Below are 18,389 nucleotides of genomic sequence, written 5' to 3'. Positions count from 1 at the left end.
TACAATCTGGTGGAGATGAACAGACTTTTTTTCTTTTAATTTGCGAATCTTAGCTCTTATTTTAGATGGTTCAAATGTTCCTTCCATATCCAGTGAGTATAAAACAGGAAACTCTGGCATTGGAGAAGCAAAGTTATGATTAAGATGTGATGCACCTTTTGGAACCATATTTAAATTATTTGGGGACACACGTTCTCATCACATGGTCACAGTTTTACAGCTTGATTGAATTCTTATATTTGATTCAGCATAAGGCTTTGTACCCTTCAAAAAAACTAAATCAAGGGACTTTTTGGCAGTCCAGTGGTTAGGACTCCACACTCCCACTGCAGGGGGCCCAGGTTCTATCCCTAGTCAGTGGGGCCAAAAAAAAAGAAAACTCCAAAACTCATCAATGGAAGCCTGTTCTCTTAGGTCAGTTTCTTCCAGAAGTAGACTCTGAGTCAAGGGTGCAGGTATAGGAGATTTATTATGGAAATACTCCCAGGAGACACCAGTAATTGAATGAGAGAAGGAGGGTGGGGAAAGGAAGGAGCCATGAAAGGGTGAGATAGTGAAACCCCAGCTTTGATCTGACCAGGAGGGGAGCTCTTGTACTTGAATGGTGCCTCAGAGCATGTCCTTCCTGGAAAGAAGGAAGATGGACCTTTAAACTCCCAAACCACTTGGTCACTGGCCTTAGGTCAAAGGGATGGCCTGAAGGCAATAAAACCACCAGACACTGCCAGCTCTCCATTTGGACTGGACTGGCTCCAGGATCAGATCACAGATGCCAGCCTTGGCCTGCAAAGCACTTAGCTGGGGGCTGGGCACACCAAGCTGGCAAGAGACGTGATGGGTTCTGGGTGACGCACCAATGGTACTGGCCACAGGGATACCCTCCTCCTGCCCCCATACACCTGCTCTCACCACCAGGCATCAGTTACTGGTCTTTCATCAAGTTCTGCTGCAAGAGGAAATGAATAATATCTTTTGAAAGTCCTGGGGTCAGCTTTTCATCCTGTAGAGACGTACTTCCTTCTCTGAGTGGGTAGAAATGGGCGTCCCTAGAATGTTTCTGTAAGATGGAGCAGCCATTCTGGTTGAAGATGACCCGAGCCATTTGAAAACTGCGGAGGGTATACTTTTGGTTCTCCTGGTCCTTCAGTTCATTGATTTTCTGAGACAGGCACTGGCAGACAGATGTGGAGAGTGAATTTCCAGAGGCTGGCTGTGGATTGCCAAACACTTCATAGAATTTATCCAGAGATTTCCGAAGACCATCATCCTCTTCCTTGGTTTCTGGTTGGCCCTTCACAGAAAGGTAAAGCCAGGAGTTCTCAGAGGTCCAGGAATCATTTTGCTCAGTATTTAGGTTACTGCTGTCTGCAAGACAAAACACATTCCAATCGTCAAACACATATTTTAAAATATCAGAAAGCAAGGCAAGAGCAAACGATATTTCATTTGATATAACATTTGAGTTAACATACTCACTGTTCCTTGGTCCTGGATGAAGCACAAGCTGGAATCAAGACTGCTGGGAGAAATATCAATAACCTCAGATATGCAAATGACACCACCCTTATGGCAGAAAGTGAAGAGGAACTAAAGAGCTTCTTGATGAAAGTGAAAAAGGAGACTGAAAAAGTAGGCTTAAAACTCAACATTCAAAAACTGAAGATCATGCCATCTGGTCCCATCACTTCATGGCAGATAGATGGGGAAACAATGGAAACAGTGACAGATTTTATTTTCTTGGGCTCCAAAATCACTACTGATGGTGACTGCAGCCATGAAATTAAAAGACGCTTGCTCCTTGGAAGAAAAGCTATGACCAACCTAGACAGCATATTAAAAAGCAGAGACATTACTTTGCTGACAAACGTCTACAGAGTCAAAGCTATGGTTTTTCCAGTAGTCATGTATGGATGTGAGAGTTGGACCATAAAGAAAGCTGAGTGCCAAAAAACTGACGCTTTTGAACTGTGGTGTTGGAGAAGAATCTCGAGAGTCCCTTGGACTGCAAGGAGATCGAACCAGCCAATCCTAAAGGAAATCAGTCCTGAATATTCATTGGAGGGACTGATGCTGAAGCCGAAGCTCCAATACTTTAGCCACCTGATGTGAAGAACTGACTCATTGGAAAAGACCCTGATGCTGGGAAAGGTTGAAAACAGTGGGAGATGGGGACGACAGTGGATGAGATGGTTGGATGGCATCACTGACTCAATGGACATGAGTTTGAGCAAGCTCCGGGAGAGGGTGATGGTCAGGGAGGCCTGGAGTGCTGCAATCCATGGGGTTGCAGAGTTGGGCATGACTCAGCAACTGAACTGAACTGTTCCTTGGTAACTGGCAATGAATAGAATAACCTGATTTCAGAATCTGTTCCCACTATCTAGGGATTATGCCACTCATTTCCTCAAAATAAGAATATCTTACTTGCATGTATCAGGCAGGGGCTCTTAACCTGGGAGTCCTTATATAGAAATTCAGGGTGTTTATGAACTAGAATGGGGGAAAAACCTTATTTTCATTAACCTCTACCTGAAATTAAGAATTTCCTTCCATAAAGAATGTAGGCAACAAACTTATTAGCAGCAGCTTCTGTGACTCTGTTACCAACAGATCACAGCTATTTTTATTTCATATTAAAGTTTGTTGAAGATGTTTTAAAATATCACTTATGCTTATCACTATGTATGGACCAAACTGTCCCTCCAGAATTCATATGTTGAAGGCCTAATCCCTAATGTGACTGTAATTGGAGATGAGGCTTTAAGGTTATTAAGGTTAAATTAAGTCATAAGGGTGAGGCCCTAATCAGACAGGACTTGAAGGCCTTATAAGAAGAGGAAGAGATCCCTCTCTCTCCCCTTCCCACCCTCTCCCCGCCCCCATGTGCAAGAACCATGGAAAGGATATGTGAGCATGTAAGCACACAATGAAAAGGTGTGTAAGCAAGAAGGAAAGTCCATGCTGACACCCTGATCTCAGGCTTCCAGCCTCCAGAACCACGAGAAGATACACGCATTTCTTTTGTGTGAGCCTCCCAGTTGATTGTACTTTGTTATGGCAGCCTGAGTAGTCGAAGACACACTGCCCTGAAATCACCATAGTTATTACTTCTGATACTGGATCTTATTATATAAGTGTTAATAAAAAGCATTATATATTGATTACAATATCATATCTTTGTTCTTTAAATGTTTTAATATTTCAATATTTTTTCCTTAGTAATCCTACATATTTTAATTCATACATTTAAAAACATTATTCTGAGAAGTTGAGAAGCTACACCAGATGCCAAAGGAATTCATGGCATAAACACAGCAATGGCCCCTAACATACAGTTCTGGGCCTTTATACAGTTCAGACATTTTCTTTTCTACTCCCTATAAGAATCCTTTAGACTCTTTACCTCTAAATTAAAGTTACCATTTTTGTGCTTTTTAAAGGAGGGGTAACAAATAAACAAAGTGATTTAATAATAAAGAAGAAACCAGATCTAAAGACAAATCTTAGTTCTTGATCTAACCTGTTCCTCTCTGGACATCCTAATTCTTAACATGGGAATCCTTTCGGTCATTTGAAACAATGTTCCTATTGATGTGTTCTAGAAAAGACTTTATACAAAAAATTAATTTGCAAGTTGCAGAATCCCTTATACAGCTAGCAGTTTTATTCTTTAAAATTTCATACTTTAAATCAAAATATAGTTTCCTTTTTTCACTATGACATAAGCTTTATTAAATTACTAGCTTTAATTTCACACACACCCTACCCTTGCTAACTCAATTAATAGTTTTAATAAAAATATTTGTACTTGCTAAAGATGAAGAAAGTTGAACAACATACTGGGTGAAGTTTTAGAAAAGGAGGCAGGATTTGATGTTTTGACTCTAGTTTTCCTACCAGGTAGACATGACATCTTACTGAGCTTTGGCTTTCTCGTCTATAAAACAAAAGTTTTACTAAATGATCTCTCTCCAAGAACTTCTATGGTAATACAGGGAATGGAAAGTATAATCCAAAGCATTAGAGTATACAAAAAGAATGTGGACATAAATTCTGAGAGACACATGCAGGGCCACATGTGGACAAGCATCCACTGATTCAACACACATTTAAGAGCAATCTAATGATATCAGGGTAACCCATTACAAGTTGCTACAAAATACACAGATGATACTGAAGACCATGGCCTTCACCTGAGACTCACACTTCAAATGGACCTCAATTAGAAAGAGAAGACATACCTCTAGACATCAAACAACAGGAAAATACTTACAGGATGTGTGTGTGTGTGTGTGTGTGTGTGTGTGTGTGTGTGTGTGTGTGTGTGTTGTAAATACACAAAGATGGGATGATATTGACTGGGGACAGTGTGGATACAAAGGACAAATGCAGTGTTAGGGAAGGATCAGCATGTAGCAGAAATAGTGATGGGTGCCTCTTTGGAGGTTACATGAAGGGACCAGCAATCAGAGACCATGGAAACAGGAGGGGGGTTAGTGAACAAGGCCATGTGGCAAGAAGCAGCAGAAACTAAACAACTCCATGGCTGCTGTCAATATCCTCCTCTACTAGTTGGCTATATCTTTAGCAGCCTGAGACCCAGCATGGAGGCAGAAGGAGAGGGAATTCATAGAGTGGCCAGACAGATTACTGGGACAGACAACAGAGACCATGGCTTTTCAAAGAATTTAGTGGCAGAGATGGTATGTCCATTACACTGGATTTCAGCAAGCCTAAAACTATGTCCCAGGCCCCTCAATCATAAAAAATAAAATATAATTTTTAAAAAAGAAAAAGAAATTTCCTTTGTTGTTGATATGTCCAAAACTTCTGCCTAAATTCCCCCCAATAAGCCCCTTACTTAACTGCAGCCTCCTGGATGGGGGGAAAGTGAGGGAGGCAGAAGCTGGCTTCTTTCTGGTCCTAGTGTCAGAAAAACAGCAGGAGAGGACTTCCTAGCCACCCGACTTGGAATGCTAAACACACTTTCCAATAGCAACTTTCTTATCCATATAGATCAATAGGTTCTATAATGTGGAAGGTGATGTGAATAGACAGAGTGGAAAGTTTGGAATCATCTAAAGCAGAGTGATTCATAACACTGTTTCTAAAGTCAAGTAGACCCAAATTCAAATCCCTTCTCTGCCAAGTTCAAGTTGTGTAAACACTGAGTAAATTACTTAACATCTCTGAGACTCAGTCTCTTCATGTGAAAAATGGAAATACTACCAGTTATCAGCTCATGATTCTCATGTTGTGAGAACTGACTAAGATAATACATGCAAAGCACCTTGAAGAATGGCTGATTCCAGGTTGGTGGCAGGGAAGTATAAGCCCGGAACATGAATCCATAAAACAACTGAAAGTTTGATGAGAAACAGGCTATTTACAGCTCATAGTACCTCCCCATAAGATACTTATTAGTTATGAAAGGAAAAAGAATAACTTTATATATAGTAGAGAAGCATGGCAAGTATCACCCTACACAGGGGATCTAAGAGCAACATCAGTAACAGGACAAATCAAAATCATGTGTGACCTGATCCGGTGAACAAGAAGGCCCAGCATCACTTCTCGGATAGTCCTGCCAAAGGTGTAGCACCTAAAACAATTATGACGAAGCGGCAGACAAAACCAAATCAAGAGAAATTCTATAAAATGAATGGCCTGTACTCTTCCGAAGTGCCAAGCTCATGAAAACCAAAGAAAGGCTGAGCAACTGTTCCAGACTGAAGGAGGCTACAGAGACAGGACAACTAAATGTAGCATGGGATTTCCTCTGGCTCCTTTTGCAGAACATTCTTGGGCCCCTTGAATGGAGTCTGGGGATTAGATGGTAGTAACGAGTTAATGTTACTTTTCTGATTTTCATGGTTTCATTGGACTTTGTAGGACAATGTCCTTATTTGCAGGAAAATCAGAGGTGGTGGGCAACAAGTTGGCAACATACTTTCAAATCATGAAAAACAAAACTTTATATCATACTTGCAAATTTCTATGAGTTTGAGATTGTTTCAAGAAAAAAAAATTAAAACAAACCTCTGAAGGAATAATTGTTAAAATTTCTTTGGGTAGCCTACTATAAAATTAAAACAATCATAAAAGCCTTAGTCCAGGGATTGGCAAATATAGTTGCCTAACAAATGTACTGCCATTAGAGAGGTGAGGGGAAAGGGAATAGGGAAGGATCCCACCATGGCACGGTGAGGTGTCCCTTTCCACCTTCTTTCCCACAGATGATCTCATCCTGGGGGAAAAGGCAGGAAGCCAGGGCCTGGGGAGGGTCAATGCGAAGAAGTGGGGAGAGAAGGAGAGCTACGCAGTGACACTCCAGGTAGTAGTGTGTGTACTTATTAAATAGCTGGTCAATAACTTGCTGCTGCTGCTAAGTCGCTTCAGTCGTGTCCGCCTCTGTGTGACCCCATAGATGGCAGCCCACCAGGCTCCCCCATAGGATTCTCCAGGCAAGAATACTGGAGTGGGTTGCTATTTCCTTCTCCAATGCATGAAAGTGAAAAGTGAAAGTGAAGTCACTCAGTCGTGTCCGACTCAGCAACCCCATGGACTGCAGCCCACCAGGCTCCTCTGTCCATGAGATTTTCTAGGCAAGAGTACTGGAGTGGCTTGCCATTGCCTTCTCCGGGTCAATAACTTGGATATGCAGATTTAAAACTTCTCATCTGTGTTTCGTTTTTATGTTTCATTTAATTTTTGAAATTCAGTGTCCATGGAAGAACCTAAAAACCTAGCCTGTCATCTCTATTTTCAGGCATATGTCAAGCAGCTGGCAACTCATCTTCAAAGAGACCCTCCTTCCCCTTTCCAGAAGAGTAATGACAATATGGATTGAGTTATTTACTATATAAGTTCTTTTGAACACTGCTTCTAGTTCATTTCAGACTTTAATTTCCTTTAAAAATTTGCTTTACCACTGACTACAAAGTCATTTCTTTAATCATGTGGCTGTGATGAACTTTTGGACATATTACTGTTTCTTCACCAGTATACCAAGGCAGTCACTTCTTTTCCTGATGTATCTACACACAGACAGAAGATGGATATCTGATAACCTGGTCAACTGCTGCTCAGTGGAGCGTCCTCACAGCTATATTCAAACCCTACCTTATTCTACCCGTTGCTAGAGCTCAGACTTGTAGGGCTCTCAACTGGGGATAGAAATGTCTACTCTAGGGACAGACTGGGGATGCTTTTGTGTCAGTGCCTGGAAAGTGTTACTTGCATTTAGTGAGTGGGATCAAGGATGTAAATGTCCTACAGCGCATGGAAGATCCCATATATCAGAGAATCATCCTTCCCCCAAATCCCAGTAATGCCCTACAGTCCCAGGGAGTGACACTGGCTCAAAGGATTCTGGAAGGAGTGGGAACTGAATGCTGAATCCCACAGAGTTGTAACAGATTGATTTGCCTTGAGCTCTCCAAGGCATTTTTGCTATTGATACCTGCATAGTGAATGCCTTCTAGGGGGGTCACCTGTTTGCACCATGCATTCCTTCCCTCCAAGGCTTTGAGATGGCTTTTTATTTTCTCAGTGAGGGCCCCAATCCTAATAATTCTAGTGTTATATAAATTGGGTGGAATTTCCCTTTCTATTTCAATATGCTTTCCATGGTGAATAGATTTCTTTAGGATTTGAAAGAAGAAAGCAGGAAGGGTGGGGCTTGACATCACAGTGCTTTTGCATGCACTGCTTCCAGGGCAACTATCTACCAGAGGTAAATTGTTAAATTTTCTTTGACCGAAGAGAGTAGTGATAATATACAGATATTTAAGATTCTTATAGACCCAAAAACTACTTTTATATCTTTAGGAGTTATAGATACTGTTTGAGTTTAGTAATCCAAGACAATCAATTAGCATGGAGCGTTTGAGATTAATGGTTGTATTCTGAGATTAATGCCATTAGCCTTCAGAAAGCCAGATATTTAATGAGAGTTTCTCCCAGTAAATCTTCCAAGGCTACTACTTCTGCGGTTGATAAATGCACAGTGGTATTTTTATCTCTGTGAAACATTTTAGCCTTCAACTTTTAAGTTTCTTTTAGATGGATTTGATATTTAGAACTCTGCCTCCTCCATGCAGAAGCATCAATAGCCGCCTACTCTGCCTTATTTGTCCAGAGTTTCTTTTACCAGCAACTGCTAATTGGGAGGATCTGTGGCTTCAAGGCTGTACAGAGCTGACAGAAATCTAACCTAACACTTAATAAAAATATGGAGAATGATCAGGATTTAAAGAAAGATGGACTATGTGGTTTGTATAATTTCCTGTGTTGCTTGGGCAGGGGCTGGGGGAGCTGCCCCTTTCTCAGGGTGCTGCAGGCACTCCTAAGGGTAGCTCTGTTACCTCCGTTTGTTTGTTGGAGGCTCCCTGGGTTCCATGTGACTCTAAGAAAAAGTCACAAGCATGAGAACAAGGAGAATGGGAGAAGGGGAACACGTCCTGGTGAGGGGTGGTCACTCACTAGCACACTTTGGATGCGCTGACTCATCTCCTTCATTACAGCAGTCAGAGGCCTCCCAATGTCCCTACATGGGTGACCTACCAATTTTAGTATATCAGGGCTGTGGCCCAAAGATCTGGAGCACCCCCTGTTAAGCTGCATCTTCCTGCTCCAAACCTCACTTACTTTTCCTTTCTTTATATCCTCTTCTTTCCTCTCATTCTTGCTGCCTCACTCCATACTCTACAGAGGAAAAGAGAAGTGAGCAGGATCACTGGATAGATAAGAACAAGTCCTACGTCCAGCCCTACAGACCTCAGGGAAATAAAACCGGTGCATCAAACCTCTGCATCCTGACTTCTTTCCTGATTCTTGTGCATATCAAGAGTGCTCCCCCTCAAAACCAAGACTTCCCTGGTGGTCCAGTGGCTAAGACTCCATGCTCCCAATGCAGGGGATCCAGGTTCAATCCCTGACCAGGGAACTAGTTCCCATGTGCTGCAACTAAGAGTTCACACGCTGCAACTAAAGATTCCACAGGCAGCAACAAAGATTCTGCATGCTGCAACTAAGACTGGTGCAGCCAGATAAATAAATATATATTTTTTTAAATAAGAAAAGAAGGTCCCCTCTTCAAAACCTTTGCACTTGCTATTCCTCCCCATGGAATATGCTTGTTCCACATATCTGCACAATCGGTTTCCACACCACCATCAGTTCTCCGTTCAGATGTTTGCTACCTTCTCAGTGAGGCCTTCTGCATTAGTGGCCTAGGGTGGCCTAGGTTATGCTACATAACAAGCACATCCCAAATCTCATAAAACACCAAATGATTATTTCTTACTACTTGCACTCTGTCATACTACTAGCGGATCTGTATCATCCTTGCCCTTACCCTAGAACATCAAAACTTTTAAAATGTATCTACCATGTGCTTGGCCATGGTGATACATTGCTTAGTGATGGCAGCAGATGGAACAGAGCATGGTAGGGCAGCCACTGAGAGGGCACTGTCATTTCTGTTCATGTATCAATGCCAATGCTAAATTCTATGGCCAAACCTGATTTCAAAAGAATGAGGAAGAAAAATTCTGCTATAGGGAGAGAAAGAGATTACTGGTGAACAAGAATTCAGTCTGCCACACTTTTCTGGAGCACACTATTTAAAACTGTATCTCTTTCGCTTCCTAGATCCTAGCTGTCCCTATTTCCCTTGCCTGTCTTGCAGTTTCCATATAAACCTAACAGCCTCTAATAATACATGCTTTGTTTGTTTACTGTCGATCTTCTCCTACTCAAGGTTTTTTGTCACTCTCATTATCTGTTGTATCACCACGGCCAAGCACATGGTAGATACATTTTAAAAGTTCTGACGTTTCGTTATATTTGATGAGTTTTACTTTCAAATGTACATGTAAATGTGTGTATTACTATGGTGACCAGTATTCACTAGGGTGACTGGGATGTTTGCTCAGAAAACCTCAGTTTGTGCCTGCTCTCTCAATTACTTATTAATGGTATCCTTTTTCACTCTCAAAAGGGCCCTGGATTACAAAATCCACTATATGAACATATGAATCATGATATATTACACTTCTAAGCTGATGCTGGAGGAAGGGGCAGATATATCTTGGTCAACAGTGAGACATTCCACCACACACACCTGGGGGAAGGTAGGGGAGGGTTGAGTTTTGATGCCGGAAATAACCCCAGTGTGGTATAAATAATGTACCTACAGATTTTTTGTTTGTTTGTTTTTACTAAACCTTCTGTGGATTTGTTCTACTGTATTCTAAGAAAATCCTCTTTTTCTACCCCTGCTTTTTCACACCTGGTATTTTTCCTACCCACTTGCTGTCCAAGAAATTTTGATTACTGCCCTGCAAGTGAAGGGCTTCAGTTTACTCTACTCTATCAGCAACTTGCTTAGATTCCTCTTTCTGGTTTCATCTGGCTGTCCCCCACCCCTCAAGGAATAGCATCAGCATTATTATTCCCCATCTCATTAGTAACATAAAATTAATGACCAGAAAAACATAAGCTTAAGCCTCCTTTTGCCTGATGGCTTATACATTTTAGAATCTGCAAACTGTTTCTTTAAGGGACATAAACCACATACTCAAGGAAAGGCAAGCAGATGCTGATATTAGGATATTTAATCCAAATTAACACTTCAAAGGATGGATGGTGTGGTCAGGAGCTTTTGAAACCACAGTCTAGGTCTGTATTTCTATCTTTTTGAAAGTAAAAGCATGGATGAATCACCCAACAGATGCCAAGGGCAGAGAACAGAGTTCTCTAAATGGCAACCACTGAGAAATAAAATGAATGCTGAAAAGATTTAAAAAAATATGTGTCATAGGTGAACAGCCCTAAGAGTAGAAGCCCAGAGCAATTAATAAAGGTCAATCTCTACTGTCTGATTTATAAACTATCTTACTTTTATCTTGTCATTTTAAATTTTTTCTGAAGAGATTAAAATTCAAAATTTTCTGAAGAGATTAAATTCTGAAATTACAGAGAACAACAATATCCAAGTTCACACCACTCCAGACTGACAATTACCTAATGACATATTTGCTTCAAATCTTTTTTCCCTACTAAAGAAGAATTAAACAATTCAATTAAAGTTGATATATAAGTAGAAATTCCCACATAGAAACTGATTTCTTCCAGCCCATTTTTAAACTTTACATATATAAGTATCCATAAGCAAGACAGAGTGTTGCTTTATGTGTGATGGTCTTATCAATTTCATTTTCAAGATACGAAGTTTTGCCTTATAGTATTCTAATGTGGGAATATACTGCATTATTTTTCATCCATTCTCTTGCTGAAGGCCATGTAGGTTGTGTCTAATTTTTCACTATCACAAACTTGGCCTTAGTGAGCCCTTGTGTACTTGTGAGACTTTCTCTGGAAATATATCCTGGAGTGAAATTGCTGAGTTGAAGGAAACATGCGTTTTCAATTTCACTAGATCCTGCCAAAGCACTTTCCCAAGTGGTTGCAACATTTACAGTCCCACCAGCGCTGTCTAGCTTTTCCTGTTTCTCCATAGCTTTGCCAAACCCTGATACTGTCAGATGCTTCAAGCTCTATCTCCTTATTGGGTTCACATTTCCCTGATTACTCCTATGCTGAGCTGCTTTTCATATGGGTTTCCTTGCTGTAAACTGTCTGTTAACGTTCTTTACCATTTTTCTTTCGAGTTTTTGTCTCTTTTCTGTCTTCTTTTTAATGGCTTATAAAATTACAAAGAAAACAATATCTTTTCTGACTTTTCTCCAATTAATCTCAAGACCAGATTTTTCCAGACTGAAGGAGACTTTTTAAAAAATGTGAGGATGAAAAAAAGACTACATGAAAAGCCTCAAGTCCTGTTTTTGTTTTAACCGCAAACCTGCTTCCCAAGCAAAACAACTCTCGGTGTTAGTTTATCACTACCAAGAAGTGATACTGTATTTCTACTCCATTTAATAAAAAGTCATGATCCAGGGGCCAGGAACACATCCAGCTTATTGAATCTCATTTTCCAGACAAAAAAATTAAGACAGTACCAAGTCTCCAAGGGCACTTGATGAAGGGATTGGCAAATAGAACACACAAAAAAGGCCAACAGGCTCATTATTTTTCTTAATTAAAATCATTTTCATATAACTACCATTTGCCACAATGAGGACCACTGATGGTGATGATGAGCCAGGTAGGGCGTTCAAGAGTCTCCCTAGATGATTCATAATCAACATTTAGAAACCACAAGCTTAGATACTAGAAATGCTTAACAATTCTCTTCTTTACTATGAGACTGAGACTTAGCCTGAGGATTGCCTTTTCTTCTTTTCTTTCAGTCGCTCAGTTGTGTCTGACCCTTTGGAGACCCCAGTAGACCCCAGGTGAAGGCTTACCTGTCCTTCACCATCTCTCGGAGCTTGCTCAAACTCACGTCCATTGAGTCAGTGATGCCACCAACCATCTTGCTCTCTATCATTCCCTTCTCCTGCCTTCAATCTTTCCCAGCATCAGGGTCTTTTCCAGTGAGTCAGCTCTTCACATCAGCTTCAGCATCAGTCCTTCCAATGACTATTCAGGATTGATTTCCTTTAGAATTGACTGGTTTGATCTTCTCACAGTCCAAGAGACTCTCAAGAATCTTCTCCAACACCACAGTTCAAAAGCATCAATTCTTCAGCGCTCAGCCTTCTTTATGGTCCAACTATTACATCCATACATGACTACTGGAAAAACCACAGCTTTGACTCTACAGACCTCTGCTGGCAAAGTAATGTCTCTGCTTTTTAATATGGTGTCTAGGATGGTCATTTAACTTATATGCAGAGTATATCATGAGAAACGCTGGGCTGGAAGAAGCACAAGCTGGAATCAAGATTGCCAGGAGAAATATCAATAACCTCAGATATGCAGATGACACCATCCTTATGGCAGAAAGTGAAGAGGAACTCAAAAGCCTCTTGATGAAAGTGAAAGAGGAGAGTGAAAAAGTTGGCTTAAAGCTCAACATTCAGAAAATGAAGATCATGGCATCTGGTCCCACCACTTCATGGCAAATAGATGGGGAAATAGTGGAAACAGTGTCAGAGTTTATTCTTTTGGGCTCCAAAATCACTGCAGATGGTGACTGCAGCCATGAAATTAAAAGACGCTTACTCCTTGGAAGAAAAGTTATGACCAACCTAGACAGCATATTGAAAAGCAGAGACATTACTTTGCCAACAAAGGTCTGTCTAGTCAAGGCTATGGTTTTTCCAGTAGTCATGTATGGATGTAAGAGTTGGACCATAAAGAAGGCTGAGTGCTGAAGAATTGATGCTTTTGAACTGTGGTGTTGGAGAAGACTCTTGAGAGTCCCTTGGACTTCAAGGAGATCCAACCAGTCCATTCTAAAGGAGATCAGCCCTGGGTGTTCTTTGGAAGGAATGATGCTAAAGCTGAAGCTCCAGTACTTTGTCCACCTCATGCGAAAAGTTGTCTCATTGGAAAAGACCTTGATGCTGGGAGGGATTGGGGGCAGGAGGAGAAGGGAACGACTGAGGATGAGATGGCTGGATGGCATCACCGACTCAATGGACGTGAGTTTGAGTAAACTCCAGGAGATGGTGATGGATAGGGAGGCCTGTCATGCTGCGATTCATGGGGTCACAGAGAGTTGGACACAACTGAGCGACTGAACTGAATTGAACTGAACTGAGAATGGTCATAGGTTTTCTTTCAAGGAGGAAGCCTCTTTTAATTTCATGGCTGCAGTCACCATCTGCAGTGATTTTAGAGCCCAATAAAATAAAGTCTGTCACTGTTTCCATTGCTTCCCCATCTATTTGCCATGAAGTGATAGGACTAGATGCTATGATCTTTAGTTTTTGAATGTTGAGTTTTAAGCCAGCTTTTTCACTCTCCTCTTTCACCTTCATCAGGAGGCTCTTTAGTTCCTCTTCACTTTCTGCCATAAGGATGGTGTCATCTGCATATCTGAGGTTATTGATATTTCTCCCAGAAATCTTGATTCCAGCTTATGCTTCATCCAGCCCAGCATTTCACTGATATAATCTGCATATAAGTTAAATAAGCAGGGTGACAATATACAGCCTTGATGTACTCCTTTCCCAATTTGGAACCAGTCTGTTCCATGTCTGGTTCTAACTGTTGCTTCTTGACTTGCATAGAGGTTTCTCAGGAGCCAGGTGAGATGGTCTGGTATTCCCACGTCTTTAAGAATTTTCCACAGTTTGTTGTGATCCACACGGTCAAAGGCTTTAACATAGTCAATGGTGCAGGAGTATGTTTTTCTGGAATTCTCTTGCTTTTTCTCTGATCCAATGGATCATATTTTGTTAAGTAGCAATTAAGTTACTGGAACGGAGAACCTGACCCTTTCACTGTTAGAAAAGCCATGGGGAGTTACCTGGTTCAACTCTCCTCACTTTCTGGATCAAAACATTTTAGCTAGAGCTGGAACAAGAACTGTGGCCCCCACAAACACAGAGAACAGACTTGTGGCTGCCAAAGGATGGGCTGGTGGGTGAGGGATAGACTGGAAGTCTGCGGTTAGCAAAGGCAAACTATTACATATTGGATGGATAACAACAAGGTACAGGGAACTATATTCAATATCTTTTTTTTTTTTTTTTTTTTTGCTGTATTGGGTCTTTGTTGCAGCAAGCAGGATTCTCTCATTGTGGTATACAGCCTTAGCTGCCCCGTGACATGTGGGATCTTAGTTCCCCAACCAGTGATTGAACCCTCGTCCTCTTCATAGGGAGGCAGATTCTTATCCGCTAGACAACCAGAGAAGTCCTTGTACTCAATATCATGAGATAAATCATTATGGAAAATAATATTTAAATATATATATGTGTGTGTGCGTGTATATATAACTGAAACATTTTGCTGTACAATAGAAATTAACACAATATTGTAAACCAACTATACTTCAATGTTCAGTTCAGTTCAGTTCAGTCGCTCAGTCATGTCCCATGAACTGCAGCATGCCAGGCCTCCCTGCCCATCACCAACTCCCGGCGTCTACCCAAACTCTTGTCCATTGAGTCAGTGATGCCATCCAACCATCTCATCCTCTGTTGTCCCCTTTTCCTCCTGCCCTCAATCTTTCCCAGCATCAGGGTCTTTTCAAATGAGTTAGGTCTTTGCATCAGGTGGCCAAAGTATTGGAGTTTTAGCTTCAAAATCAGTCCTACCAATGAACACCCAGGACTGATCTCCCAAGATGGACTGGTTGGAGTCCAAGGGACTCTCAAGAGTCTTCTCCAACACCACAGTTCAAACGCATCAATTCTTCGGTGCTCAGCTTTCTTTATAGTCCAACTCTCACATCCATACATGACCACTGGAAAAACCATAGCCTTGACTAGACAGACCTTTGTTGACAAAGTGATGTCTCCGTTTTTTAATATGCTGTCTAAGTTGGTCATAACTTTCCTTCCAAGGAGTATTGTCAAAAAGAAAAAAGAACTATGACCCCTCAACCTCGTCCACATTCTGAGTACCAGGAACCCTGAGATGAGATGACCAGGTGAGGCCATCACACAAGGGACCTAAGCTTCTTCAGGACCCTTTGGGAATTATAAGCTTCAAGGTATATTTTAAAGCAATCGTTTTTAAGTATTTTTCCTCTCCCAAACTATTTTAAAACCTCATTTACATGGGAATTTTCAGCAAATTTGTTTCATGTCCAGGCCTAGCTAGTAAGGAACAATTGTGAACAGAAAGGAAAAGCAAATGATTTGGATTAAGGTTGCTACAGCAACATTACTATTTTGAATATAGCTGTTTATTTCAGCAGAGTTAATTTAAATGTGAGTGGCTAATTAAAATGATGCTTGAAACTTTGACCTTAACCTTCACTGTAAGAAAAAGTAAGCACTTTAAAAATGATGCTTGAAGTGTTGCTGGAGACATACTTAGTAAGAAGATCATGCTCCTCTGCTAGAGAAGCAGAAACCTGATCTGTTTTCTTTGAAGAAGGCAGGCCTACTCACAATCTGTCCAAATCCACAAGTCAGTATTTCCTAATTGTAAGATTTAAAGGGGAACAGAATTCCTACCAAAACCGAGCCAGTTCCACTGCTGATACCACCAGTAAGACTTTCTGAGACTGACAAGGAAAGTCTGATGTTTCTCTACACACAACAGTATTTTTGTTAGATGCATGTTTATGCAAAGGGTTTCCCTGGTAGCTCAGCAGTCAAGAATCCACCTGCAATACAGGAGACGTGAGTTCAGTTCTGGGGTTGGGAAGGTCCTCTGGAGAAGGAAATGGCAACCCACTCCAGTATTTTTGCCTGGAGAATTCCATGGACAGAGGAGCCTGATAAGCTATAATTGATGGGGTCGCAAAGAGTAGGACATGACTAAACAACAACAAATACTTGTGTAAACATATTTCACTCTATATCAAATCAAAGTCAAGCATATCTATGAAGTGACAGACTGAATTGGAAGTAAACAGACCAGACCATATTTATGTATGTAAATATATCACTGAATGTTCCCTCTTCAAAGTGATCACCTTAGGAGGCAGGGGTAAGCTCTTAATTTAAAAATGTTGATGTTGCTGAGACCATTTTGGAGTTTCTTTAGAAAATGTCTTTACTTGCTCTGGAAACTTCTTCTGTATGTCCTTGTTAGTGGCAAATCTCTATCCTCAGAGTACAGAATTAGCTTTTTGGAAAATGTCAAGAGGCATTAGGAACAAAAACTGATAAACTATGTACGTGATCATGCAGAGTAACAGGGCTTGGATTAAAAAACAAGGTTTATCTCCAAAAAGAAACTACTTTTCATATGTTTCACATGCTGGTTCTAAAAGCAGTTCCCACAAGGGAACTTCAAAGTTAGTTCTATGCAATGGCAGGCAGCATGGTTTCAGTGTACATATATTTTCACATCTGCTACCTTAAAGGACAGGCTAATGTGATTTTAATTTCTGGCTATTGTGGAAAAAAAAAAAAAAAAGCTCATAATCAGAAATCTGAATGCTTTTGTCCTGACAGACAAGACACAGGCGGACTTTGTATTTAGAAGACTTGAATTTGAATCTTATCGTGGTCACTTACTGGGTATGTGACCATGGGAAAGTTACTGAACATCTCTGAATCTCCATGTCCTCATCTGTAAAATGGAAATAACAGCTCCTGCCTCATAGGACCACTGTAAGAACTAAATAATCTTTCAGTATAAAACCTAGTGTGGGACTTCCCTGGTGGTCCAGCGGTTATGAATTCGCTTGCCAAAGAAGGGGATATGCGTTCAGTCCTTGGTCTGGGAAGATTCCACATGCTGTGGGGCTACTAATCTTGTGAGCCACAATTACTGAGCCCAAGAGCCCTAGAGCCTGTGCTCTGCAACAAGAGAAGCCATCACAAGGAGAAAGCTGCACACTGTGAAAAAGAGTAGGCCCCATTTGCTGGAAATAGAGAAACTCCATGCATAGCAACGAAGACCCAGCACAGCCATAAATCAACAAATTTTGAAAAAACCTAGTGTGCCGTAAGTGTCCAACAAATATACTACTACTTTATAATTATCACAGTGACAAGAGTAATACCAGCAGCAGAGTTGTTACATGTAAGTATTAAGCTATTTGTCATTTAGCATCTAGGGTTGTGTTTTATCTTTTGGCCACTCTGTATGTAGAATCTTATTTTTCTGACCACAGATCGAACCCACGCTCCCTACATTGGACACACAAAGTCTTAATCACTAGACCACCGGTGAAGTCCCAGCATCTAGGATTTTAAAAAGTGAATTGTAAATGCTGCTGTAGGTCTTCTCTGCAGTGATAAATGAATATCATAAGCAAAGTCCAAATAAACAAGCATTCATTTTGGACTAGAAGGAATATCACTTTTATCTACTGCTTTATCCTGTCATCAGAATTAGTGGGATGAATCAGTAAACATTGCCCATCTCACAGCAGTAGGACTATGATTACAGAGAGGTCCCAAGTGCATGCTATGCAAAGTGAACACAATCCCATCGTGGGTGGGAACAGCAGGTGTCTCAGCGTGTGGGCATGTCACACACAGAAGCTCAGGCTGCTGGAGCCCTCATCTGTCCCCCAAGGTGCACCAGCCCCAGAGTGTGGGTGGGACTGAAATGACTCAACCTCCAGGGAGCCTCATGGGGGGGTGGTTTTGGAAATAGATGGAGATCAAGTGAAGAACTTCAGGGAAAAGTTTATATTAATAAATACATTGAAGAAAGAGAAACAGGCTACTTAAAAAAAAAAAAAAAGATTGAGAAACTAGGGAAGAAATGATCTGAGTTCACAGAATGACCCCCAGCTAACTCAGAAATGTAGTATGACTTAAATTTTAAAAAGGAAGATGAAACTGGGAAATACAGTGAGAACAATTATAAGAGATATTTCTTAATTTCCTTCTCTCTCC

At 41.0% G+C, this 18,389-nt stretch overlaps 1 protein-coding gene across 6 annotated transcripts in view; it reads right to left on the bottom strand.

The window, feature by feature from the left end:
* C13H20orf196 (chromosome 13 C20orf196 homolog) overlaps positions 451–18,389 on the bottom strand; it is a 108,170-nt gene continuing 90,231 nt past the window's right edge. For all 6 annotated transcript variants that reach the window (XM_005688172.2, XM_018057370.1, XM_005688171.3 and 3 more), the window contains one exon: positions 451–1,365. In XM_005688172.2, coding sequence (XP_005688229.2) covers positions 923–1,365 — 443 coding nt within the window. In that variant the 3' untranslated portion in view covers positions 451–922. The remainder of the gene's footprint in view (positions 1,366–18,389) is intronic.

Source organism: Capra hircus, chromosome 13 (genome assembly GCF_001704415.2).
Source record: "Capra hircus breed San Clemente chromosome 13, ASM170441v1, whole genome shotgun sequence".
Classification (NCBI taxonomy): Eukaryota; Metazoa; Chordata; class Mammalia; order Artiodactyla; family Bovidae; genus Capra; species Capra hircus.
This window is presented reverse-complemented; position numbering and strand designations above follow the sequence as displayed.